The sequence below is a fragment of the Cutaneotrichosporon cavernicola genome (genome assembly GCF_030864355.1).
Source record: "Cutaneotrichosporon cavernicola HIS019 DNA, chromosome: 6".
In the NCBI taxonomy this organism is placed as follows: domain Eukaryota; kingdom Fungi; phylum Basidiomycota; class Tremellomycetes; order Trichosporonales; family Trichosporonaceae; genus Cutaneotrichosporon; species Cutaneotrichosporon cavernicola.
The window spans coordinates 1,243,724-1,269,720 of record NC_083398.1 but is presented as its reverse complement, the minus strand read 5'-3'; the positions used below and the strand labels follow the sequence as shown (position 1 = coordinate 1,269,720).

At 61.0% G+C, this 25,997-nt stretch overlaps 9 protein-coding genes across 9 annotated transcripts; 6 read left to right on the top strand and 3 right to left on the bottom strand.

Moving 5' to 3' along the window:
- Positions 1-13: 13 nt before the first annotated feature.
- Positions 14-2,138, top strand: POL12 (uncharacterized protein; the record flags this gene model as incomplete). Its single annotated transcript, XM_060602959.1, has 4 exons — positions 14-525; positions 558-1,299; positions 1,333-1,905; positions 1,953-2,138. The coding sequence occupies 4 exons, from the start codon at positions 14-16 to the stop codon at positions 2,136-2,138; spliced, it is 2,013 nt and encodes a 670-aa protein (XP_060459301.1).
- A 297-nt stretch (positions 2,139-2,435) lies between these two features.
- On the top strand, positions 2,436-3,065 carry CcaverHIS019_0604940 (uncharacterized protein; the record flags this gene model as incomplete). Its single annotated transcript, XM_060602958.1, has 1 exon — positions 2,436-3,065. One exon carries the CDS (start codon positions 2,436-2,438, stop codon positions 3,063-3,065), a length of 630 nt encoding a protein of 209 aa, XP_060459300.1.
- Positions 3,066-4,122: 1,057 nt separating this feature from the next.
- Positions 4,123-5,238, top strand: CcaverHIS019_0604930 (uncharacterized protein; the record flags this gene model as incomplete). The annotated part of the gene is made up of 1 exon (XM_060602957.1): positions 4,123-5,238. One exon carries the CDS (start codon positions 4,123-4,125, stop codon positions 5,236-5,238), a length of 1,116 nt encoding a protein of 371 aa, XP_060459299.1.
- Positions 5,239-6,381: 1,143 nt separating this feature from the next.
- On the top strand, positions 6,382-13,157 carry CcaverHIS019_0604920 (uncharacterized protein; the record flags this gene model as incomplete). The annotated part of the gene is made up of 3 exons (XM_060602956.1): positions 6,382-6,856; positions 6,918-9,505; positions 9,546-13,157. The coding sequence occupies 3 exons, from the start codon at positions 6,382-6,384 to the stop codon at positions 13,155-13,157; spliced, it is 6,675 nt and encodes a 2,224-aa protein (XP_060459298.1).
- A 330-nt stretch (positions 13,158-13,487) lies between these two features.
- Positions 13,488-15,233, top strand: CcaverHIS019_0604910 (uncharacterized protein; the record flags this gene model as incomplete). Its single annotated transcript, XM_060602954.1, has 4 exons — positions 13,488-13,504; positions 13,534-13,634; positions 13,953-14,256; positions 14,297-15,233. The coding sequence occupies 4 exons, from the start codon at positions 13,488-13,490 to the stop codon at positions 15,231-15,233; spliced, it is 1,359 nt and encodes a 452-aa protein (XP_060459297.1).
- Positions 15,234-15,387: 154 nt separating this feature from the next.
- Positions 15,388-17,215, bottom strand: CcaverHIS019_0604900 (uncharacterized protein; the record flags this gene model as incomplete). The annotated part of the gene is made up of 3 exons (XM_060602953.1): positions 15,388-16,498; positions 16,619-16,858; positions 16,911-17,215. The coding sequence occupies 3 exons, from the start codon at positions 17,213-17,215 to the stop codon at positions 15,388-15,390; spliced, it is 1,656 nt and encodes a 551-aa protein (XP_060459296.1).
- Positions 17,216-17,869: 654 nt separating this feature from the next.
- Positions 17,870-20,967, bottom strand: CcaverHIS019_0604890 (uncharacterized protein; the record flags this gene model as incomplete). Its single annotated transcript, XM_060602952.1, has 3 exons — positions 17,870-19,380; positions 19,415-19,597; positions 19,632-20,967. The coding sequence occupies 3 exons, from the start codon at positions 20,965-20,967 to the stop codon at positions 17,870-17,872; spliced, it is 3,030 nt and encodes a 1,009-aa protein (XP_060459295.1).
- Positions 20,968-21,188: 221 nt separating this feature from the next.
- Positions 21,189-21,504, top strand: CcaverHIS019_0604880 (uncharacterized protein; the record flags this gene model as incomplete). The annotated part of the gene is made up of 2 exons (XM_060602951.1): positions 21,189-21,239; positions 21,271-21,504. 2 exons carry the CDS (start codon positions 21,189-21,191, stop codon positions 21,502-21,504), a joined length of 285 nt encoding a protein of 94 aa, XP_060459294.1.
- Positions 21,505-21,684: 180 nt separating this feature from the next.
- Positions 21,685-25,140, bottom strand: CcaverHIS019_0604870 (uncharacterized protein; the record flags this gene model as incomplete). The annotated part of the gene is made up of 1 exon (XM_060602950.1): positions 21,685-25,140. One exon carries the CDS (start codon positions 25,138-25,140, stop codon positions 21,685-21,687), a length of 3,456 nt encoding a protein of 1,151 aa, XP_060459293.1.
- Between the last annotated feature and the right edge of the window lie 857 nt (positions 25,141-25,997).

Genomic DNA, 25,997 nt, shown 5'->3' with positions numbered 1-25,997 from the left:
CACATCCATCACAATGAGCGACGACGACCTCCGCTCCGCGTTCCCAGCGGCGAGCGACCCCACCATACTCGCAGAGCTGCGGTCCATGGCGCAGATCTACTCCCTCTCAGCCCAGGACCTGTTCTACAAGCACGAGGCTTTCCTCCTCTCTCGCCCGTCAGGGCTACGCGCCAAGCTCAGCACGTTCACGCTCGATGTCGCGCGTGAGCTGCGCAAGGAAATCCAGCGCGAGTTTTCTGCCAAGCGCGTTGCGGCGACGCCGGACAAAGTTGGCGTGCGCAAGCGCCCGATCAGTTCGGACATTGGAGGCTTCCTCGACAATCTCACGCCGCAGCGTCCTGGCCGGCAGCGGCTCAGCAATGCGGGCAACCTCGTTAACATCCCTTCCCCTCACAACGCTTACGCCACGCCATCCAGAACACCCACAGCTGCAGCAAACTCGAGCGCATACCGCCCCACCAAGCTCGGCGTGACCCCTGGCCGTGCTGCTCCTACATCCCCAATCAGCGGCGGCGAGACTCCAGGGTAATTGCATCGTCGGATGGAGCTGACAACAGTGACCTCAAGCCCGTGTCGCAGCCCTTTCGCTCCCGACCCCAGCCCCTCCAGCTCCTCGAAACGCTCAACCCCCACCTCACGCCCAGCGACGGTGCGCCACCGGGTTCGCGGCAACGCGTCAAAATCACCCACACTGCCGACCCCAAGGATTGGGACTACCGATACATGTTCGAGAAGATCAGCGTGCGTTCCGAGGCTCTGGACGAGCAGATTGACGAGTTCGCCGAAGTCATCAAGGATGCGTATGCGCTCGCAGACCTTGGCGACCCCCATCTTCCTTCAGAGGACGACATCTACGTCGTTGGCCGAATCCTCTCCCCGCCCACTGATACCTCCAAGGCTTCCTCCACGGCGCTCTACCTCCAGAGTTCGCGCGTGTTGGGAGGCGGGCACGTCGTCCCTCTGCGCTTCGCTCCAGCGGGCGAGCTCAAGGTGCGCGGTGGTGCGCCGGGTGTAAGAGGTTTTGGGCTGTTTCCCGGCGCTCTTGTTTGTGTGAAAGGGCGCAACGGAGGCGGCAACGCGTTCGTCGTGAACGAGGTTCTCCAACCGCCTCCCATTGATCCAGTGATGACGCAGCGCGATGAACTCCTCAACCATCAGCAGGGCGAGGCACTCGGCGGATTGCCCATCTCCGTCCACGTTGTCGCTGGGCCGTACTCCGTCGACAGCGACTTGCTATACGAGCCACTCGACGCGTTGATCGATGTCGCATGCTACGAGCGGCCAGACGTCCTCGTCATGGTGAGGTTAGAATCGTACATTGGCTGACCTCAGCTCGGGCCATTCGTCGACGCCGCGCACCCCCTCATCCAGGCAGGACAGCTCTCCGTTTCCCCCGTCGAACTCTTCCGCGAACAGGTTGCAGCTCGCCTCGCGCGTCTGCACGACGCCTCGCCTGCCACTTCCGTCGTGCTCGTCCCGAGCGTGCGTGATCTCATCTCAAAGCACGCCGCCTACCCCCAGGCGATGCTGGATAGGGAGGGCGGCCTCGGACTCTTGAAGAAGGTCCGCTTGCTGCCAAACCCAGGTACATTCAACATCAACGAGGTGCAGATCGCTGTTGCCTCCCCCGACATCCTTTTCCACATGCGCAGGGAAGAGGTGTTCCAACGCGCCGAGGAGGCCGAACCTGACCCGGCCACTCCAGCCAACCCCAACCCCCAGGGCGACCCACTGGCCAATCTTGTGCGGCACGTGTTGGGCCACAGGCACTTCTATCCGCTCTTCCCGCCACCCGAGAAGGACGCGGCAGAGGTTAACCTCGACGTGACGCACTGGCACCAGCTGCGGATGGAGAAGGCGCCGGATGTGCTTGTGCTTCCCTCGCGGTTGAAGCATTTTGCCAAGGTGGGTAGCGCACGGGCTTGCGTGTTGGCGGATCTAGCTCACACTAGACTGTGGATGGCACGCTTGCGATCAACCCTGGTCACCTGTCGCGCATGAACGCACCAGGCACCTTTGCAAAGATCGCAATCCACCCGTCTGACGCGAAGGCGCTCGAAGTCGATGCGGAAATGGACGACGACCATCTCACGCACGACGTGTTTGACCGTGCGCGAACCGAGGTTTGGCGGATCTAGCAGGGTGGTGCATGTATTGTATCAATATTGTATCCCCAGAAAAGACTGTCAACTGCCTGGCCCCACAAGTATTAATGTTGCCGTTGGCGCGTTTCGCATTGTAGCCTCAGAAAAGGTTGTCAACTACCCACAACGCCACAGATTGAAGCAGGACCAACTACCCGACGACGCCACAGGCACCAACGCAATTATGACGACAATGGCACAGTACGTCTCTCTGAGCTGAATCGAGACGTAGGGATGTCTCTTCTTGCACATCACTCTGCGCCCTACACCGACGTCGTTACCGTTCCCGCCATGCCCGCGCCGACAAATCTAACCGTACGCCTTTCCGTCTGGGAGCTTTGGATAGCGGGCCGAACGAAGACGCAGATCCGTGATCAACTCTGCCGATTCCACCTGTCCATGCGCACAATTCACCGTATCGTCACCAACGGCGAAAAGGCTCTCGAGGCAGGCGTCGACATCGAGGAAGCACTCCAACCCAGCGTATCGACGGGGCGTCCGCGGATGCTGGACGATGAGGCCGTCAATACCCTCGTGCAAGAGGCCCTCGACAACTCATCGATGACTCTCCAGATGCACGCCGATAAGTGGCGCGTCTCGCCAGCGACGATAACGAAAGCTCTCGAGGACAGGGGCGTCGTCAGGCGCTCGCCGACTGCCATGTTTCGTCGTACGGGATCCCGTACCGCCGTTAACGTTGGGGACAGAGCCGTCGTGGCACCGGAGACGCCGGTGCGGGCCGCTCGCGCAAAGACGACTCCGCAACGGGACCCGAAGACGCCTCTGCAACCTACGAAACAGATGCCCCTGCAACGTACGCAGAACACGTCGGCTGCGCCGTTGCAGGTTCGTGCGCCTTCGCCGACGGCGGCCGAGACCCCACCATCTCTGCCGCATGCGAAGAAGCCTCGATCATGTTGACGATGTGTATCGTGCTCCATCACCGGTCGTACCTGCCGAGTTGAGATTGAATCCGCATCTTTGTACGGCCCGCCATCCCGATCTCCAGACAGCAAAGCGTACGGGTAGGAGCGTTGGCGCGGGTACGGTGGCAACGGCAACGACGTCGGTGTAGGGCGCAGAGTGATGCGGATACAAGAAGAGACGTCTCTTAGCCTCGGGTGAGCTTGCACGGTCTGACCCGACCGCATGGGAATTGCATTGATACCTGTTTAAAGTAGTAGACAGCTTTTTCTGAGGATAGCATATGCATCAGTATGTTCAGAATCACCCAGTTGCACTGGACCCGAGAAGCTACAGCAAGCTACAGCCTCGTTGCTCATTGACATGCTCGGGCTCAGGAATGGGTCAGGTATGCAAGTGGAGTAAATCGACGTCAGCGGCTCTGGCAGAAAGGTGCGGATTCCTCGGACCGGAATGGTGGCACACGTGGCTCACAAACGGAATCCATCATGCTCACCTCATCCGCAGTCTTCACTCAACTTGGCTCCTAGCGCCACGCATGCCCCTTCGTCACCTGTCGTGGTGACCAGGCCGTAACCTCCAGGCCTCGCCAGTCGTCACGGTATGTAATGCCTGGCCGCCACAACAAACAAAGAGCCTGGCCAGTTTGCCACCAGCTGCTGGCCTCTGCCCACCCGACGCCGAGCCTGCGCAGTCCCCGACCCCGACCACTGTCATGCCCCACCCCGTCCTCCGGTCTGACACTTGTGATGGCCTGGACCCGCCACACCCCTCATCGCCCAGCTAAAAGTAACTGGTCAAACGGCCCAAACAGCCTCTTACCTCCGTTCTCACGTTCGGCCGCCTGCGTCCAGCCGCTGACGGTGACTTATTGGACCAGTTCTCATCCTCCCAGACTGACCTGCTGACGTGCACCTTTAGCGTACATGGTGGTGACGCAGCTCCACATTCTAAAGGTATTATAATCGCGCGCCACCACGTCCGTCCTCGCCACTCTCTATCCATCATCTCACCACCCCTAATCAACCCCCCTGACTCCTAACACACACGCACAATGTACATCCCCATCCTTATGGCGAGGAACAGTCTCGACGTTAACCCGCCCGTCGGGGTCACAGCGCACCTCTCGGTCAATGGTTCGAGCTGGCTCTGGGCCGTCACGGCCGTCTACGGCATGTCCCTCCTCTGCTTCATGGCTTGGGCCGTCGGCGTCAAGAGAAACTACGAGGGCGACGCTGTGACAGGCCCCACCCACGCTTGCACCGCATGCGAGATGGGCACGGGCACCCACACTTGCCGTTCAGTTAACGACGCCATGAAGAAATACCACAACATTGCCATCCTCATCATCTCCCTCGGCACAGTAGCTTACTTCCTCATGGCGTCCGACCTTGGATACACGGGCATCGCGACCGAGTTCTCACACCACGTCCCGGAAGGTACCTCGCGCCAAATCTTCTACGTCCGCTGGGTATACTATGCCCTGTCGATGCCTCTCTACACCGTAATGTTTACGCTGGTCGCGCACGCCCAACTCGCCGACATATTCCTTGCTACATGCATGGCGGCTTCGTGGCCCATCGCTCTCTTGATCGGAGGGCTCATCCGCACCTCGTACAAGTGGGGTCTCTTCGTCCTCGCCGTCATCTTCTACTTGTACCAAATGTACCTTCTCGCTGGGCCCTGCCGCCGCAGCTCGCTGCCCTACCTGAGCGGCCTTGGCGCATTCGCTCTGTTCGGAGTTCTCTACTTCATCGCATGGGGTTGCGCCGAGGGCGGTAACGTCATCAGCACGACCGGCGAGATGGTATGGTACGGTATCATCGACGTTCTCTTCAAGCCCTTCTTCCTCATCTTCTTCCTCCTCCTCGCGCGCGAGGAGGTCCGTAAACACCACGAGCCTAGGAACCTCGGCGCCGCCGAGACGGGATTGGCACCCACGACCAGTGGCGCGACCGCCACTCACTACACCCACTCGCCGCGGCTCGGTAAGAAGATGTTCGACCGGTTCGGACACCACGACGCCCCCCTCTCCGAGAAGCCTGCTACGGGAATGGCCGCGACTGAGGCGACTGCCCCCACTGGCGAGACCGACATGGGTACTGGGCAAATGGGACAGGCCAACCCTCGGTTTTCGGAAGCGACCGCAGTCGGAGAGACCCGCCACTAGACCACTCGAGCTCGTCCTCTTAGCGCTCCACTCGCTAATCTAATCACCCTCACCCTCGAACTCGATGCCCACCCTTAATGGCGACCAACTTGATAATCCGATAGTTAATCTAATCTAAAGAAGGAAAGAAGGGAAGACGGAAAGAAGAAACAAGGAAATCGATAATGGAATGAAAGGTGAATAATTATAAAAGTAGTCTTTGCATCTTTGATCAAGTCTGAAAGTGCAAACGGGAAACAGTCTAATATGGACGACGTACCGACGTGACATGACGGGATGGTCAGCCGAAAACGGCAGTGGTTGCAGGTGAGGTGAGAGGTGAGTGCCGTCACGCGGCTCCAGCGTGACGGACCCGCGTAGGACAGAGTTTGGCAGGCACGCAACTGGTGCGCGCCGGAATGTTGATAGAGAATATTTGTACTGACGCAGAGAGAGTGTTTGTCTGCTTGGGCCATTGCCAGGTAATGGGTGTGTATTGTAGGAGCGTTTAGGAGTACAAGAGTACAGGAAACGAGGGATGGAGGAGAGTAGACGAGTTGAAGTAGGGACAGGTTGACGAATGTCATCTGTTACGCGTGTAGGATCTTGCTATGCCACCCGCGTCCAATATGTGCATGTGCGGGGCAAGGCACCAACTACTAGAATTCCCTTTTAAAGCATACCCTGAGTATGACGATCTAGTCTCTTTGGGTATTACGAGTCAGTACAATCGGCTCAGGGGAAAGATATGGCTCTATGGACGAACTTAGGGGAATACCAGGCATAGAATGTCCAGACCCTGAAATAGCTTGCATGACCAGACTTGCCTGAAACTGTCCATTCGAACAAGTGTATCCTGTCTGTCTTTGACACTAAGAGTATCCTAAACTTGTCTTATTCCTCTGAGCCGCTTTCCTTTCATTATCACCTTGTACCTCATAACGCTCCTTTACTCTTCCTCACTCTCCTCGATCTCCTCCTCATTCTTGATCCTCTCTAGCTGTCATCTTCCTCATCATCTTCTCTGTCTCATCATCTTGAACTTCAGAACATCATCATCACCTCTCAACCTTCACTTTGCTTGACTCATTCTCACTCATATCCAACCCCACACCCACACACTCCTTTCAGCCACCTTCACCTTCCTCTGGGGAACGACCAACCATGGTCTCCCTCTTCTCCCTCTTCTCCTCAAAGAAGCGCCCAAAGGCCACAGACCGACGCCCCACCTCTCCCACCTCCCCGAAACGCACACGCTCCGTCCGCTCCCCCAGCAAGCCCTCGGGTCAGTTCAAGGCTGACGCTGCCCGCCGCGCCAGCTCTGAGGGCCAAGGCCTCGCAACCAAGCGTCTCAAGGCGTCCGCCGCCACCGCCACCCTGTCATGCACAACTGCAACTGCTCAGGCTCAGGCATCCACTGCCGGTCGCTCCGGGCCGTCCCACGTCCCGCCGCGCATCAACATTTCCCTGCCATTTGAGGCGCAGGCCGATGAGATTGACGCGAGCCTTGGACTCGACGGCGTCGGGCGCACCCCTGTGCTCACGGCAGCCGAGCGCCGCGTCCTGGATGCCCAGCGGTACACTCCGGCTGATCTGCAGGCCGTGTGGGAGTGGCTCGGACCCGAGTTTGCCACTAGAGGTACGCAAAATCTCTCGCGTTCCGCTGTCCAGACGCCCCGTGCATACAGCTGACACCCTAGGAGCCGAGACTGTGGGCATCATGCTTCCCCGCCGGCTCGAAACCAGCAAGGACCGCCAGCGCCAACTCGGATCGCTGTTTATCCTCGCCCGTCGCCCCGAGCTCGCGGACAAGCTCCCTTCCCTCACGTCCAGATACCCCACCGTCCCTGCCAACGAGGCTGCAGAGGCATGGAAATCTCGTCTTGTCGCAGTCGCCAAGGACACGCCAAACCCTGTCGACCTGGCCGAAGTCCTCAAGACAATTCTCCGCCGTCTTGCAGGCAACACGCGCCCAATTATCGACCCCACCACCTACATCCGCTTCGTCCAGCAGGAGCATGCCGCGTCGTATCCCCGCGTCGCGTACGCGACCATGCTGGAGCCACATCTCAGCAAGGACGTCGTCGGTCTCCTGGCGGCCCTGTTCGAGGTCGTCGCCGCAGTCGCCATGCATGCCGACACCAACTCGATGAGCGCTGGTAGACTCTGTCACCTGTTTGGCTGGTGGCTCCTCGGCGCGATACCTGACGGAACGACGAGCTGGAATGACCTGTACGAGGCGTACCGCTTGGCCGGACAGCGTGCCGAACACATTTTCTACGCGCGCGTCCGGTGGCAGACGACACAGCAGAAGATGCCTAGACGTTTAGTCCAGCTGATTCTGTCGTACCCTTTCGGCGAATCGTCGGCGTCCTCTGAACACCTTCCCCTTCCTCCCGCCTCTACGTTCCCACGCCGGGTGTTGCACGTCACTCTCGGAACTGACTCGACGCTGCCCACAGGAACCGCCCCGGAGAAGGCGCTTGGTGACGCGCTCATCGCCAAGCTAGACAAAGGCGTGACTGCGCCCACCTGGGTGTCGATTCGAGGCCAGGATAACGCTGTCACGCTCGACATGGTAATCTCCGCCGATTCGCGTGAGTTCCTGGTTGAACTAGCGGCCGCCAAAGGGCTCGATTTTGCGACGCCTCCCGGGAGCCCCAAACGACTCCCCGACGATGAGCTCCTGTACCAGCCCATCGATGGGCGTCGGCGCTCGATGTCGTGCGAGATCCCGCGCCTCAATATTGCAGGCCCTGAGAGCCCACATCGCGGCATGGTCCGCCAGAGCTCGGCGATCAACTTGAGTCCTCCGCGCGCTTCCGCGTCGTCACCACCCCAGTGGGACGACTTCTTGCAGAGCGGCTTCAGTGACGCGTCCAACGGTGTCAGCGATCTCTCCCTGAGTTTGAAGAAGCCCACGGCGCCCCTCCGCCTCTCTGCCAGCTCTGCGGCGTCAGGAGCGTCTGCGTCCGCTTCCAGCAGCTCGCACCTCCAGGTCCCCAAGAAGCGCATCATCTCTGGAGGCAAGACGACGACGTCCTACGTCATCTCGGCCGAGGAGATTGTCGAGATGGACGACGGCTTCATCCACTTTGTCGAAGACGGCCAGCTCGACCCGGTTGCGTCTGCTTCGTGGCCGCGCTTCGCACTCGTGCAGCTCGCGCAGCCTCTCCAGACACCATCGAACCCCGACTCGGTCGACTGGCTCCTCGTCACGGTCACGAAGCGTGTGGTCAAGCGCCCTGTGTCGATTGACGAGTCGATGCCTGACCTCCGCTCCCCCGATCCGCTTCGTTCCTTCTCTCCCAGCAGTACCACGACCGCGACCTCTCGATTCAGCACTGCGTTTGGATTCAGCAGTCTAGCAAACAAGTTCCGCCGCAAGTCGTATTTCGCAGAGCTGGCTTCTCACGCTGCCCCTACTAGATCCCGTTCGTTACAGCCCATAGCATACAAGCAGCGAGAGTCGAGGCACGTCACGAGGAGTTCTGGTGCCTCGGACGCGCCTACGGAATACACCATTGGCGAGATGGGCGAGATGGTCTTGATTCCCAGTCCCACAAGCTCGCCACCCGTCTCGCCCATCTCGCCTGCGGCCTTCAAGATGGATCCCGTGCTCGCGCGCTCGGCGCCCACCGACTGGGTATATCTCGGCGAGGGCGGCGCCCACGTCATCTTCCGCTACCGCGGTACTGATCCGGCGCTGCAAGGCCGTGCAATGCGTCTCGTCAAGGCCGAGGGCGCCACGGCCGACGCCGCTGTGCGGCACACCTGGGCTGCCGAGCTCCTGCCCCAGTTCCTTCCTGCCAGCCTCCTCGCTTCGCCTTTGCCAGCCATCGTCAACGAAACGTGGACGCGCGCCGTCGTAACCCCTACGGAGATCATGCGTCCCGCCGAACGTCGGGCCGAGGGCAGGCCACTCGCCGACAGCGTCGACTACGGCCGTCCGGCGCAACTCATGGATGACCTGACTTGTGGCGTAGTCGGCGAGAAAGTCCTTGCCATCGAGATCAAGCCCAAGTGGGGTTTCCTTCCTCTGGCACAGCACCTTACCCCACTCGAGTCGATCCCCATCAAGACGCGCAACTGCCGCTTCTGCTTGCACCAGCACTACCGCGGCGAGAGCATTGAGGGTACCGTATACTGTCCTATCGACCTCTACTCGGGCGACCGCCCGCTCGTCCGCAAGGCCCTCGACGGCCTCTGGGCCCAGTGGCACGCTCATGCCGGCGACAAGAACAACCTCCGCGTCTACGTGGACGGCAAGAAGGTCCTGCCATTGAGTGTACGTACAGCTAGTTTTCGATCAAAGGAGCTGACCCCAGGCCGAGCTTATCCCCACCGCGCGCGACGGCGACCTCTCGGACGGCACGGCCGACTTCCTCATCCCTCTCCTCGAGAAGTCGGGTGCGCTGCAGCAGCTCAAACAGCTGCAGAGCACACTCGACGCAACGAACATCTCGGATCTCGCGAGGCAGTTCTCAGAGGCGAACCCGGGTGTCGAGCCTTTCGCGCCGGAGTTTGTTCCCGAGCCGACCGCCGCCGAGATCACCTCCTTCGCCAAGAAGTATCTCGCCGACCCGGGAGCCGGTGCCCGCCCCAACACCTGGACTATTCGCGAGCGCGAGATCGCCTTCATGCTCTCGGCGATCTTCAAGGACTGCTCGATGATCATCCGCGCCGTCCTCCGCAACACTGGATCCGGATACGAGCTCGATGAACCCAAGTCCACCGTCAAGCTCATCGACACAGACCTCAAGCCCCTCACCAACATGAAGAAGTGGTACGACCTGGACGAGAAGTTGTGGCGCCACTGGGCCGAGACCCGTGGTAGCGAGGAGCAGACCGTCATAATCCCCGCCGAGCCCAAGGACTCGCCGCACCACAGCTACCGCAACCTCACCAAGACTGTTGGCGGCACGCTCGCGGCCGCTGGTGGCGTGTACGTGATGCACGGCAGCCCGAACCCCGATGAATCCTCGGCGCACTCCACTGCAAGCATCGACGCAGCCAATACGGCCCTCGCTTCTGCAATCCCAGACCCGTCCCCCATGGACCGTGCGGACCCGGAGCAGGACGAGCTCGAGCCCGAGATCCGCGCAGCTCTTGAGCGTTTCTCCCCTGAAGGTCCTGAGTGCACAGACGGCCAGTCCATTGAGCCGGTGGCCCCTGCCCCGGAGGCCCCTGTCGCCATTGTTCCCGCGGTCATTGTTCCATCGCCTGAGGTCCAGCCGGGTGTGAAGACCGAGGCTGCCGCTGAGCCCAAGATGACGGCTCATGCTGAGCCGGAGGCCCGTGAGGTAACCGCGGAGGTTGTGGTTGAGAAAGTCGAGCCAGCCGCCGAGACGGTCGAGCTTCCCGAGCCCGTCTCTGAGCCAGTTGCCAAACCCGTTGTGAAGGTGGAGACCGAGGAGCCTGCTCTCGAGGTCGTCGCTTCTCCTGCCGCTGAGGTGGTTCCCATTGCCTCCGATGAGAAGGTTGATGACCTCGCCGAGCCTGCCACCAAGGAGGCCGCTGCTCCTGTTGAGTCCGCCACTCTCGTCGAGGAGCCTTCCAGCACTACTGACAAGAAGGCAGGCTTTATTGCCCTCGCCGCGACTGGTGTCGCTGCTGCCGCTGCCGTCGCTTCTAATGGTACCTTGCGCTCGCCCAGCACCACCAGCGCCACGCTATCGCCTAAGAACATTGAACACTCACCGTCATCGGGCTCGCTCACCACGCCCGAGAACACGCTCCGCCGCAAGACTTCTGATCTCGAGGGCATGTCGCGCGTGGCCCGCATTTCGTCGCTGTTCAACCGCCGTGCCAGCCAGACCTCGCCCGTGTTGCCGACCAAGCCCCTCAAGCCCGCGCCGTCCCCCAAGTCTCCCAAGCACGAGAAGGACAAGGAGGAGGGCTTTGCGTCCCGCTTTCTCAAGCCCAAGAAGAGCGGCGTGACCCGAACCACGCCCACGGCGCCCGTTGCGGCTGCAGCAGCCGCGACGGCGGGTGTCGCGGCGGCCGCGGCCATCGTGCTCAAGGAGGACAAGGACAAGTCTGAAGCCCCTCCTGAGGTCAAGGCCGAGACTGAGGTCGAAGCCGTCCCCCAGGTCGTGGAGGAGCCTGCCGTCAAGGAGATCGCGGAGGCCGCGGAGACCATGGAGCCTGCCACTGAGGACCAGCCCCAGACCACGGCGCAGGACAAGTCTGGGGCGACGGAGGAGACCACCGAGCCCAAGCCTACCGAGCTCGTGGCTGAGTCCTCACCCGCTGGCGAGCCCACTCTAGAGGTTTCGCCCATTCCAGCCGCCGAGTCCATTCCCGTTGAGTCTGAGCCCATCGCCGGGGTTGGAGTCACTCCTCCCGCTGTGGGAGAAACCAAAGAGATCACCGAGGCCGAAACCGCCCCAACTGAGGTTGTTAACGAGGCGACCTCTGTGTTGGCTCTTGCGTCCGCTGAGCCGGTCCCCGAGACTGTCACTGAGTCTGTCACCGAGGCTATCACTGAGCCCGCCGTCGAGACAGCCCCTGAGCTTTCAAAGGAGATCAAGGCGAGCACGGGTGTTGAGCCGGTGGTTGCCGTTCTGCCTACCACTGAGGCCGACTCCGAGGTCGTTGCTTCGGGTGTTGCCCCTTCGCCGGAGGCTCCCGCTCAGGTCGAGGTCCCCGCTCCGGATGAGATTGCACCTCCCGCGGAGATCCCCGCTCCGGCTTCTGAAGAGACTTCCGAGGTCAAGGCCGCTGAGACCGCTGAGGCTTCCACCGCGGCTGTCATCTTCGCTTCTTCTCCTGAGCAGGCTACCGAGACTGTCGAACTGGAGGACGCCGCGCCTGCCACTGCTGAGTCTGAGCATACGGCTCTCGCGACTGAGCCTGTTGCTGACGAGGTACCTAGCGAAGTCTCTCGCGAGCTCTCCGCCTCGCCACGCACCCCCGCCATGCCCATCCGCGAGACGTTCTCATCCGTCGAGAACACCCCTGCGTCATCGTACACCCCCGCCCGCCTCGCCCGCCAGGGCTCCCTCTCTGCCACTAAGGCTGGTCAGTTTCCCCGCTTATCGGCTTTCGGTGACGACCTGCGCATCGCCTCGCCAGACCTTGCCAACCTGCGCCAGAGCCCTCCCCCCCATACCGGCTCGCCTTTAATGGACGGCCCAATGATCGTGCCCACCAAGTCGATCGAGTCGCCCGCTGAGTCCCCTCTCCGCAAGGCCGACACTGCCTTCCCTCGTCTCTCGGCCTTCATCGACAAGGACACGCCTGGCATTGACGCTCTCCGTGAGCTCGGCGAGTCGGAGATCCCAAGCGTCCCCACGCCGATCCAGGAGGAGAGCCGCAGCTTGCAGCCCAGCCCAAACGTCGCCACGTTTGCCGAGAGCAGCGCGCCCATCAAGGCGCCGCCTCTCGACGCCTTCGGCATCACTGCGGCTCCAGTTGTCACTGCCACCGAAGTTGCTCCCAATGCACCGCCGCTTGCCCCGGCCTTTGACTCGGACGCGTCGTCGCTGCAGGCGTCTAGCGAGGCGCGCTTAAAGCGCTCCGCATCGCCGTCTCCATCGCCCCACCTCATCTCGACTTCCACGGAGCCGTACGAAGCTGAGCTGAGCCACGTCGCCGAGGGGCCTGCCGAGCCTGCCTCTGACGAGTCGCAGTTGCTCGCGGAGGGTTCGACCATCGACCTAAACTCCCCGATCAAGCCGAAGGAGACGACTACCACCAAGGTCGACGTGACCGCGACGACTCCCGAGCATGTCGCGCGGTACGAGAGCGCGGCCCTTCCCCCGCTCCCGCACATGCGCACGGCTAGCGTCGCTTCGACCGTCGACTCTCTGCTTGAAAGCGACCGATTCGCAACTGCCCCTGCGTCTCCACTCAGCAACACGCCCATAGTTTCCACGGACTCGCTCGGCTTCAAGGTCGACGAGGTGCGGGAGCCCACCACCCCTCGCGCCACCTAGTTTGAGTAAGCCGCTACCAGCCGCCCCGTCATGGCAGCACACCGCTATCACGGGCGCCACTATTTTTCGCGTTTCAGATACAACTACATTATTCCGGTGTTGCACCCAAAACCGTTTGAGGACTAATCGACTTTATACCCTAATAGGAGGATGCATGAGTACGCTATGTGTGTGAAGGGGTGGGGTTAGCTTGGTGGGCAGGTTAGGAGAAGGCAAGGAGGGACTCTGGGACAGCACCTCGGCCTGACCTGCGCCACTTATCAGATACCGATCCCCACTTAAATCCGACCAGTCCACATCTCCCATCCCAACATATATGGATCATCAACAATGCCCAATCGATCGAGGTGAGCCCTCCTTGGACGCACTAACCCAGTCCACCCGACCCGAAACGACGACGCCTGCGCGCAACCCGCGTATGCGGTCGCTGTCGCCGCCTCAAGCTCCGCTGCGACCGCAACCACCCCTGCGAGGCATGTACGCGTGCCGGCCTGCCCGATGGATGCGCGTACGCTGCCTTGGGGGGATTAGACGCACGCACTGTACATGCGAAGAACGGTGTCCCCAATATAGAGAGGGAAGAGGGGGGTGAGGAAGGGGAGGAGGGGGAGCTGGCCGCCCTAATCGCCCTCTTCCCCCCACCTGATGGGGTCCACACCCTCATCGAAGCTTTCCAAGCCTTCGACAGGTTATTTCGCTACGTCCCTCCCTCTCTCTTCTCCTCTCTCACCATCACGCCCTCCCTCCTCCTCAATGCGGATGGAGGAGACGCCCCTCGTCTCGCCCTGCTGGCAGCCATATGTCTTGTCGGCGCGCTCTCGACCCAACGCGAGGCACAAACACTCCGCCGCCTAACCGACGGTCTACTACGACACATCACGACATACGGCCCTCATAATATGGACTACGCACACGCCGCAATTGTGGCTTGCGGCGCGGAACTTACGGGGCCAGCATCGAGTTCAGCGCGTGCTTGGGTCGCTGTGGGGAGTGCGCGGGCTGCGGTCCTCCTAGCTCGAATACATGTGGACCAGGAGGAGAGGTTGTGGGACCGCGAGCGACGGCGGCGGATATGGTACCATCTGTACATTACACAGGCGTGAGTCTTGTTTCTCCCGTGTTGACCACACTGACTCCAGGTTCACTGCCGTCCGCCTCGGACTACCGTTCGATCCTGGCCCTCATGTCCCACGGCCCCTCGTCCTCTCTGACGCCGCCTTATTGGCCGCCTCGACGGCCCAAGAAGCAGCACTCTTAACGGACGTCGAGGCCGAGTGGGCGTTCCCAGACTCCAAGATCGCATGGGCGGATCTCGTGCTCGCCCAAAAGGAGATCATGGCCCAGCCAACGACATTAGCTGAACGCCTGGCCGAAGCGCACGGCGCCATCGACGCGTTCTGGGTCACCCTCCCCTCCCACATCAAGATGGGCGCAGAAGGCCTAATCACCCGGATCGCGATGCACGACGCCCTCGTATCGCTCTACCGCCCACACTTTGCGTTACGCGACGGCGTTGAGCGTATGGGTCTCCTCGCGGCAGGGATTGACCCACTCGCCCGCGGTCTCGTGGCGGCACATGCTCTCGGCGAGGCGGTGCGCGAACTCGGTCTCGTGGCAGAGGGCGATGCGGCACTGTGGGCGTTCGGGACGAGCGCGTTCACGGCCGGCATGGCTATTGCTTATGCCGAGCTCGCGGGGAGGGGGAGCGTACATGATGTCGATGCGCTGGATGGCGCACTGGATAGTCTGAGGTTGTGTGCTGGGAGGGGATGGAGTCGTACGAACGCGGGTGCGGTCGGCGTTCTCGAGGGTGTGCGTCGGTTGGTGCGGGCGCGAAGGGCACAGCGCGTGGCCAGGATCCAGCAGGCGCGCGAACCCCCGTCTTATGTGCCCGAGCATGCTTGGACGGACGAAGTTGTGGATCCTTATTCGGGGTTGAGCATGTCCACCCGGCAGGAGGAGAGCCCACCTACTCCGACCAGCGTCGCTTGGTATCCCTCCATGCCGGCTGAGGGCGGTTCATTGTGGGACGAGTGGGAGGGTCTCTTCCGCGGCTTCCTGGAGGAGGGCACGTAGCTCGTAGGCTTGTATCTCCATGTATCCTTACATCTGTCTTGCTACTGTATCCTTCTGACAACTATTTGATCACTGGTCCCGATTCCCACATCCCAATCCCAATCCCCACTCCCTCCCCGCCCCGCCCCGCCCCGTCCCGTCCCGTCCCGCCCCGTTACACCACAGAAACAGTGGGCACGACGACGTTGTCGTACTGCGTGCCCGCGAGTGCTGGTGCTGGGCCAGCACTAAGATCGACGCGGTCGAGGGGAATGATTTTCGTCCGCCTAATGACCTTGTATCCCGCCCACATAAGGAAAACAATCGGGATGGTGATGTAAGACGCGACAAACTCCTTGGCCTTGAACCCGTGGATGAAGTTTGTGAATCCGTTGAAGAGGACAATCGATGTGAACCAAGCGATACAAAAGTACGCGACGTATGGCTGTCCAAAACCCCGGAAGGTGAGTTTACGCCGATCGACACCCTGTACCCGCATAGCGTGGAAGAATCGGGTATATGCGACGCAAATGAGCGTCCAGGTGACCATGGCGCAGAGGGCGTTCAAATTCGACAGCCAGAGGAAGACCTTGTTGCTTCCGGCCGAACAGGCCATATAGGCCAGGCAGCAGCTTGCTGCGCCGTAAAGCACGCCATAGAGCGGAACACCTTGGCGGGTAGTGTACAGAAAGACGGATTTTGGGAGCCATCCATTACGCGCCAGAGCCATGGTGAAGCGAGCTTGGGCGTACATGACCTCGTTTCCGCACGAGAGGGCCGAAGTGAGGACGATGCCATTAATCAAGTCTGGAAGTACCTTTACGCCGGTATTGTGGCAAATCACCACAAATGGTGACGCGGCTGCTGTCCCGCCGCCAGTCTTCATTGCGTCCAAGAGGGCCGGATCGTGGCGGCTCACATTGAGCCCGATGATGAGGATACTTAGGATATAGAGGCCGACAATGCGGTAGAATATCGTGCGGACCGCCGTCTTCATCGTCTTGCGGGGGTTGTGCGCTTCGCCGGCGAGGGCGGCGAGGGTCTCGATGCCAGAATAGGAGAAGGCGGCGCGGGTAAGGACTGCCCAGAAGCCGAGGAAGCGGGCGAGGCTGACGGGCTTGAGGGAGAGGAAGTCGTCGTTGAACGGCTCGTCGCGCCAGTATCTTCCGCCGATGAATTCGCGTTTAGGGGGGATGCCGCCTAGGTTGGCGATTAGGCCAAAGATGATGAGACCGAGGAGGGTCAGGACCTTGACCCATGCGAAGAAGAATTCGATCTCGCCGTACCTGGGGTTAGGGTGGACGAGGGAAGGATTGGGGGGGGGGGATTGGTGGGAGGTGGGGGTGTTTGGAAGATATGGGAGGAAGCTTGGAGTAGAACGTGGAGGGAAGACAAACAAGACGCACCACTTAACCCCAACCATGTTCGCTGCAACAAGCAACAGAATGGCTGCAGTAATATACGCCGCCATGTGCTGCTTGTTATCGTCCCAGTATGTCATGAGGACTGCGACGGCGCTAATCTCCGATGGCATACCAACAGTGACTTGGAGCATGACGTTTACTGCGTGCGCGAATCCCTCTGCTGGGCCGATGTACACGCGGCTCATTTCGATGTATGCGCCGACGTTTGGGGCGAAACACATCCTGGCATCAGCGGAGCGCAGCCAACTGGGGAGGGGGGAGGGGGGTTACGCACATCTCGCCGAGACAATACATCATGCATCCCACAGCCATGCCCATGGCCGTGTATCCGATCCATGCGCCGACCGGACCGCCCGTGGTGAGCGCGGCGCCCGAGGAGAGGAAGAGGCCTGTGCCGATCGTGCCGGCGATGGCGATCATTGACACCACGCGAGGGGGGAGGTCGCGGCGGATACCGTGGTCACCCTCGTGCGTGGTTTCGAGGTGCTCGGTCGCGTCGTACATGTTCTTCTCGTCATGTTCCACCGCCTCGGCGTGGACATTTTCGGCGTGGACCACCGTGTCCTTGTCGTCCTTCATGGTTTGTGTCTAAGTGGGTGTCAATGCCAAAGATGACAAGCCACGCTGGACATTAGTACTCCATGGCGCGACGTTCGGCGAGTCCGTTCAGTTGGCCCCACAGGTGAGCGCATGTAGTCGGTACGGAGTGGGCAGGCGACTGCAGCCTCTGACACCGTTCTGGCTTGCGACGAGCAGTGTCGTGAGCGGATAAGCTCCGTCAGATGGTCAGTGGCACTAGCGCTCGAGCTGGAACGGGGCACATCCAGCCGGCACGATCCGACTAGCAGGTTAGCAGGTTAGTCCCGGATATGGGTCTTGGCAGTCTTGGCGCATCCTAAGCAATGGTGGAAGCTGCAAGCTCGACGGCAAGGAGACACCAAGGCACCAACGAGCGCCCGAATTGAGTGGGCAGGGCTGCCCACCCAATTTACCGAGATAGGCACTGGTCACATGCCACATTTAGCGATCCGATGGAACACGATCCGATGGATGTCGGGCCGCCAGTCGGCAGATGGTGGCCGAGCTGCAGGGTTTAGAGTGGTTACGTTGTGAGGGTGATGAAAACGTTGGAGCACAACGGTGCGGGCCCCAGTTCGGCCACTCCCAGTATTTGCCTTACTGGTCCCAGGCACCGCCATCCTTCGGCTCATTCCGTACGACTACTCTACATCTCTATGACATGAGCTTGGCATTAAGGCGCCGCAGCTCCTGCGGCGTAAAGCGCAGGATGACGCTGAGAACGCGCACGAGGTTGGGCCGCATCTCGCGGTGCTCGAGGAACTGCAGGATTACGTTGCGCAGGTACTCGAGGTTGACCTCTTCCTCCTCTGGCTTGGGCGAGCTGGTTTGTGATGGCGACGCAGTAGTGGGTGACTGAGAACCGGATGGCTGGCCCTGTGCCCAATACCCGACGCCTGGGCCGCGCTGGCGTTCGAGAAGCTGCGCCGAGCTCTGAACCTTGCGCAGCTCGTCACGCAGCGTACGGTTCGCGGCCTTCATGCGCTCGCCTGCAGCCTTGGCCTCCTCCAGCTGCGCTGCGATGCCCGCAGCCCCGCCCTGTGCAGCCGCGAGCTCGTCGCGCGCAACACGCTCCGCCTCAGCTGCAACCGCGACATCTGCACGCGCAGATTCCACCTCGGAGCGGAGTGCGGACATCTGGCGCTCCATCTCGCGGCGCGCCGCGTCTGCCGCGTCCAGGCGCGCGTCTCGTTCCTTGCGCGCCTCGGCTGCACGCGCCGCCTCGCTTTCCTTCGCGCCAAGGGTGGTCTGGAGGCTTTCGAGCTCCCGTACCCGCTGCGCGAGCTTGGCAGCCCAGTCCTCCTCGAGTTCGGTGCGCTCGCGCTCGAGTGCCAGGACTCTGGTCTTGAGCTCGGAAATCTTGGCCGCGGAGCGCGCGTCCGCGTCGGCGAGTAGGCGCTGTACGTCCGCCGCCGCCCTCGACGGGGACGCTGTGCGTGACGGTGGTGCCGAGCGCCGCGGTGCGTCCTCGAGGAGTGCGAGCTGTTCGCGAGCCTCGCGGAGCTGGAACTCGAGCTCGTTTGTTCGCCCACGCACGGTCTCGAGCTCGGCACGAGCACCCTCCGCCTCGGCCTGCCGCGACTCGAGTGTCGCGAACTGTACGGATGTCTTGGACGTGAGTTCCTTGACGCTGGCCTCGAGCCCAGCGATCTTCGTACGCTGCGCGCTCAGCTCCTTGGCGTGTCCCGCCTTGGTCGTGATCATCTCGAGCTCCCACGCGCCTCTGCGTGCCGAGAGCTCCTTGTCCGCGCGTTCCTTGGCAGATGAGAGCTCGCGCTCGAACCCCTTGCGCAGGTTAGTAACCTCACGCTCCTTGTCGGCCTTGATCTTCTCGACGTCCTCGAGAGCGCGGGTGCGATCAGCGCGCGCCTCCGCGAGCTCACGCGCCATCTCCTCCTTCTCGCGCTCCACCTTGACGTTCTTCTGCCGCACCGTCTTGAGCAGGCTGATCGCCTTGGTCCGCTTCTCCTCCTCGTCCTTGGCCGTTTGTTGTGCCTTGAGCAGGTCCGATTTGAGCGTTCCTTGCGCCACGAGGTCGCTGGCCTTGGCGTTCAGGCTGTTATCTGCGACCGAAAGCTGCTGCCTCAGGTTTTTGATCAGGTCGGTTTGGGATGTGCCCTCGAGCCGGTGCGTGTCGCGTAGCTCCTCCATGCGGGAGTCTTGCACTGTTGTTAGAGGCGATAGGAGACGACGACCCACATGCAAGCTTGTCTCTCATCCGCTTAAACTCGTCGTTCATCATGTCGATCTTTCCCGTAACCATCCGCACCCATCCCTCGAGCGCGTCGGGATCCGCGACGCCATCGAGCGGCGTGAGATCCTTGAACACCTTGTTAGCAGCATACGTCTGCGACAGGAGTTCGGTGTATCGTTTTGAGAGGTCTGGTGTCAACTAGGCGAGGGTAGAGTAGCTCACCCTCAAAGCGCCGCTCAGAGTCGGCAAGGTGGGTCGCGACGTCGTCCTCGGCCGTTGCGGTGGGTTCCCCCACAGCCGCAGCGGCGACGACAGCGGGATCGTGCGGTGTGCTCTTAGACGAGGTGGGCGTGTTTTCCACGAGCTCCTTGGCTGTTGTTGCTGCTGTGTCGCTTTCAGGTTTTGAAGGCCCCTCCAGCTCTGTCTCGGTCTTGGGCTTGGACTCATCCTTGTCTGCCTTGGGTTCGGGCTCGTCCTGGGTATCCGTCTTGGGCTCGGGCTGCTCCTTGGTATCTGTTGATTTGGCCTTTGGTGGTTCTTCAGCCTTCGGCTCCTGCTTGGGTGCTTCCTTGACCTCCTCCTTCGCCTCCAGCACCTCCTCCGTCTCGGCCGCAGCCACTGCCGCAGCCGCAGCAGCAGCAGCAGCCGCGCCCTTCTTCTTCTTCTTCTTATTCTTCTTCTTCCCTGTCGGCTTCTTGTCCTTCTCCTCCTCTGCGTCCGACTCCGGGTTCTCAGCGGTTGGTTCTAGTGGCGCGGGCGCCTCGCTGGTTGGTTCTGCTGGAGTCGGGGAGGACGCCCCAGTTGACGGCTCCACTGTGGGGGCAGGGGTGAGGTTGGGGACAGCTTCTTCTGGCTCCGCACTGTCCCCAGCTTTCGCTTCCGCGTCGCCCTTGGCGTCCACGTCGGCCTCACCCTCACCCTCACCTCCCTTCACCTTGGCCCCTGCCCCGGTTACAGCGGCAGCTTCGGAAATCTCCTTAGTTTCCTCAGTTTCCTTGGCCTCCTTGGCCTCTTTGGCCTCTGTAGCCTCTGTAGCCTCTGTGGCCGCAGCTTTGGAAGCCTCTACGGCCTCCGAGGCCGACGCCGGCATAGCCTCATTCGCCCCGAGCGCAGAAAAGCTCGCACTCCTCGCCACGGGGGCAGCCGCCTCTCTCCCGAGACCTGCCGAAGTCGGCCGCCCACCCTCCAAACTCGCCCGGTAGAACCCCTTCCTCAGCCCGGCGAGCGCACTCTCAGCAAGGTGGGATGCGGAGGGTGCCGCGGTGGGTGAGGTGGAGGCGGTAGATTTGGTGGGGGATGCGGAGGGGGTGGTCGTTCCGGCCCCGGCATTGGCATTCGGCGTTTCGGCACCTGGCGTAGAGATACTCGCTGGCGCGACTCCGCCCGAACTGGTTCGCGGTGTCGATGGTCGACTGGGTCTCCCCGACGGACCGGGGCTTAGACTCTGCGCATGGGCTGCCTGGGCTGCGCTTAGTGCGCGTGCTTGGAGAGAGGTGCCGGTCGCCTCTAGTTGAGTTACGGCGGCCTTGAAATGGTCCGAGAGGCTCACTCCGAACATGGTGTGGATGATGAGTTGCACTGGTGTGCATCATCCATGACTGAGCTTGGAGCTGGAATGGGCGGTGACACGTGGCCTCCACCATCCCCCACCTGAAGCCTGAGGTACAGAGTTGAAACGGGTTCGTTCTATATCTGCAATCAAGGTGACCGAGGATCCGAGGACCGAGTTATTATCGGCCGAAGCCAGACCGAGGTCATGTTCACATCACCCACCTCATCATGACATTGAACAGCCTAGACGACAAGAAGACGTTCTGGGTCCTTGCGGCTGTGCGTTAATTTCGGAAAGAGCTCACACCAGGTCATCCTCGGATTCACTCTCAAGGGCCTCCTGTGGCTTGGAGTTGGTGGCGCCGTCGTGGCTGGGTGGCGACGATGGAGGCGGGGACCGAGTGGACCAGTCCTCGTCGAAGGATCTGGGGCTAGCGAGCGGCAGCCCTTGCTTGATGGCGAGAGTGGGGAGCGGGGTGGTGCCGAGGGTGCGGGTGAGGGTGAGCGGAATGCGGCACAGAGTGATGCGGCGAACCAGGTCTGAGATCTCAAGCTCTTAAGGGGATGTTAAGGGGATGAGGGATATGTGGGATGCGCTCCAGGAGAGGCAAGGGAGACGTCTGATACCTCTGACCCAGCTAAAGCTTCTGAATCCAAGTACATCAGTACGCGTCCCGAAGCTCAAGTCAGCAGACAATTGTTCATAGCTAGGCTACAGAAGGGACTACAAACCCCACCGCAGCGCAAGACTAGACAGCACAACACTAATACTACTACAAGCCATGAGCACTGCGCTCCAAACAGGCGACAAAGTAAAGCCAACGGGGAAGAGGACGCCGGCGGCAATAGGCAAGAAGGTAGTATTAAACACCATGGCCCAGAAGAGGTTGAACCACTGCCTGTTGCGGACTTTGCGGCTCAGCTTGAGCAGTTTCGGAAGGGCCGCGAGGTCGGAGCGGAGGAGGACGAAATCGGCCGAAGCGAGCGTGGCCTGGCTCCCGTGTCCCATGGCGGCGCTCACGTCGGCAGCTGCGAGGGCTACGGCGTCGTTCAGACCGTCGCCGACGAACATGACGCGTTCCTGGACTTCTTTGGTGCCGAAGAGGCCGAGGAATCGCGGGACGGTGCGGCGGACTTGCATACCGTTAATCGCCGCCGCCTTGCCCTCTGGCCCTACGCCAGCGTGGACGTCAGCTGCGTCGATGCCAACCAACCGGCCGACCGCGCGGGCCGTCACCTCGTTATCACCGCTCAACATGACCACCTTGTATCCCCTCTCCCTGAGGAGAGCGAGGACGGCCGGCGTGGTCTCGCGCGGAGCGTCGGCCAGAGCATACATCCCCGCCAGGACGAAGGGGTTACCAGCGCCAGCTGGGCGCGCGGCGCAGAGGACGACGCTCTTGGCGTCGGCCGACCACTTGGCCAGCATCTCCAGCTCAGATGCGCTCAACTCGACCCCGTTCTCGGCGAGGAGGGCGGCGTTGCCGACAAGGAGCTCGAGGGTGCGTTCGCCCGACACTGTAGCCCGCAGACCACGGCCGGCAATCTCGGCACTCTCCACAATTTCGAGAGAGGACGATGACAACGAGGAGGAGAGGTACTCGACTAGTCCCACAGCCAGAGGATGCGTGCTCTGTGCCTCGATATCGCGCAGCGCGCGCTTGACGAGTTCCATGTCGAGAGAGGTGGTTGGGATGTGCTCGTCGGTCACGGCACTCTTGCCGGCGGTCAGGGTGCCCGTCTTGTCGAATGCGATGGTCGTGACAGCCGTGGCAGCTGTGAACGCCTCGCCTCCTCCGCTAGCCAGAATTCCAGCGGCGGCAGCGAGCCCATTACCGACAGCGTTGGCGCATGGTACGGCCAATCCAATTCCACAAGGACAAGCGACGACGAGAACGGCGATGGCGAATTCGAGTGCGAAGAAGGCGCGCCCACCAGGCCCGTGGTAGTGGTGAGGCGCGATGTGGCCACCGTATACCATTCCAAGCCAGAAAGCGAGAACGCCGATGGCAAAGTAAACGATGAGGGGGACAAAGACGCCGGTAATCCGCTCAGCCGCCTTCTCGAGTGGCGCTTTACGTCCCGAAGCATCGGAGACAGCCTTGATGATGCGTTCGAGCATAGTTTCGGAGGCGAGGCCAGTCACGCGTACCTGGATGGCTGAGGTCTGGTTTGTCGTACCCGTGTACACTTCGTCGCCGGGGTTCTTGGTGACTGGAAGAGACTCGCCGGTCAGGCTTGATTCGTCAAACTTGGAGGTGCCGAACACGACCACGCCGTCAGTGGGAGGAAGAGAGCCGGGCTGGATCAGGATGACGTCGCCGTACTCTACGTGGTCGATTGGAATCTCGTGGGGTCCTGAGTCTTCAGAGGAAGTTGTGCTGAGTTTCTCAGAGTCCGAGGTGTCCACGAGGAGCGCGGTCGCGGGGCGCAGGTTGCCAAGGAGCGCGACGGCGTCGGTGGTGCGGCTCTTGGCGTAGGATTCGATCGTGCGGCCGAGGAGGATGAACATGATCAAAAACACCGACGAGTCGTAGTAAGTTCCCACGCTCATACTTCCCGGACCGGCACGGACGTCTAGAGCCATCATGGCAATAGAGGCAAAGTACGAGACGGTGGTGGAGAGGGTGACGAGCAGGTCCATGCTGCCGTAGGAGAAGAGGGAGCGCCAAGTCACGGGCCGGGAGGGGAGGCGGCGCATACTCTTAGTGCGGAGGGCGGGGGGAATGAGGGCGCGGAGGTGTGGCCAGAGAGCGTTGAAGGTGCGCTTGTAGAAGATCCATCCGACGCCGAACTGCACGATTGTAGCGAGGGGCCACTGAACAACTGTTCCGAGGTTCGCTCCGCCCCAGACTGGCTGGTCCCAGAAGCGGCGGAAGGGATGGTCGGCCTTGAGGAGGACCATGGATACAATGGCGATGATGAATGTCGGGATGGCGAAGAGGACCGCGACGACAAGGTGGGCGGCGAGAAGTTTGACTTCACGCCGCTGGATCTCCTGCGAGCGCTCGCTTAGGCTCTGTTGACGCACGACTTCGGCGTCAAATTCGGGGGCGAGGGCTGTGAGTTGACTCAGAATGTCGCGGATCGTAAGGGGTTCGCGAGGAATATAGCTGAGGGTAGTGACGGGCGCATGAAGAGTAACAGGCGTGTAGGAGAGGAGGGGCATGTCGCCGAGCGCAGCGTTGATCTTGTCTACACACTGGTTGCAGAACGTGCCCTGGACCCCGATGGTGACTGTACGTGAGCCGGGAACGCCCTTGGCCTCCAACGCGACGGAGGAGACGATCTCGGCGTCGTATCCCACGTCCTCAACTATATCCTTGAGCGCTCCCGGCGTGAGCGCAGACTTGTGGGTAAACACGCCCTTGTTGAGGAGTACGTCGATCGCGACGTCAGTGATTTCGGGGTTCTGGCGGACGGCGCGGTCGATCGCACCACTGCATGACGCGCAAGTCATTCCCTCGATACTGAGGGTTGTTTTCACGAGGTTGTCGACAGGCTCAGGTGCCTCGGGCAGGCTCTCGATGACCTCAGCCTCAAAGCCGACGTCATCTACGAGCTCGGCGACCTCGGCTGGGGCGAGGGTGGCCTTGTGTCGGATCGTACCGGACGAGGAGAGGAGGTTGATATCGACCGAAATGATGGACGGCTCCCCCTCAAGCGCCTTGGTAATGCTCGTTGTGCAAGACGCGCAGGTCATACCCTCGATACTGAGGGTCGTGAGCAGCACCTGGTTGGGGGGCGGCGGGGCGGGAAGAGTAGGTGGTTCGCCGCGGTCGAGTGCAGCCTGCTCGGCGCGGCAGATCTCGCAGAGTTCGAGGTGGCGGCGGCGGCGCTCCTCTGCAATTTTGGAGGCCTTACTTTTACGCTGTCGGAAGCGGTCGAGGAAGTTGGGCTCGGGCTCGCCAGACTCGTCGGTCACCTCGAAGCCGCCCTCGCTCTTGAGCATGTGCTTGACCTGCTCGACAACGCGGGCGACACTCATGGGGGAGCGCGAGGACCCGATCGACGTGTCGATTGCAAAGGTAATGCGGTGGAGCAGGAGCGAGACAGAGAGGTTCTTGACTGCTCCGATGCTGGCCAGGAGAGAGGTAATGCTCTCAACGCAGGAGGGGCAGTGCATGTTGCTCACGAGGAGCGATGCGGTGGGAAGGTGTGTAGGGATGTTGGACGCCATGATTGCAATCGTGGAGTAGATTGTGATGGAGATGGAGAGATAACATTGATGGGATACTTATACAAGTGCCAAGATCGAGTGACGTTACTTCCAAGTGAAAAGCGCGATTTGAGCTCAGTTGTAGATTTGTGGATAACGGGAGATAAAATGGACGCCGAGGCCGCCCCCAATAAGATGACTCAGCGGAACCAAACCGCGATAAGTGCTCACCGAGCTGACCGAGTGGGGGGGGGAGGGGAGATTACATAAGCCGCCGCGCAAATAGCGCAGACCGCCGATTGAAAGCCAGGCACAGCCAGACGTGAGGAGGTGCACGAGGGGAACAAGAGCATTTGCCGTTGAATACTGAATACTGAATGCTCGAGGAGGAGCTAGCTGCTAGCTACAATGTATGTTATGTAGATCTGTACAGACGAGCTAGTGATTGTTATTCCCTCAACCTGAATATGGTTATTCGTGTTGATCTGAGATCGAGATCGCAGCTCGTTTGATACATCACCTGCTCACCTGATTTTCAATCTCATGATCGACACATGGCAAACGGAGGAAATGGAGGGAATGGGAATGTTATGCTTGGGCCGAGGTGACTGATTTTTTGCTATAGGGGGGGATTAAAACTTCCTCGATTTAGCAATGCTCGTGGTGACCACAAAAGCACACATGGCCTTGGCATACTGGGTACAACTGGAAAATCCGTCAACTCTGGCGCCTGGCGTTCAGGCGTTCAGGCGCTCCAGGTTGAGGGATGGGGGGCGGCTTTACCATGCCGCGCCCTTGGCTACTCCCAACCGCATATCATACCCTGCCCCCACTCTCACCTTGGAGACCAGCAAGCTGGGACCGATATTCAGGAACTA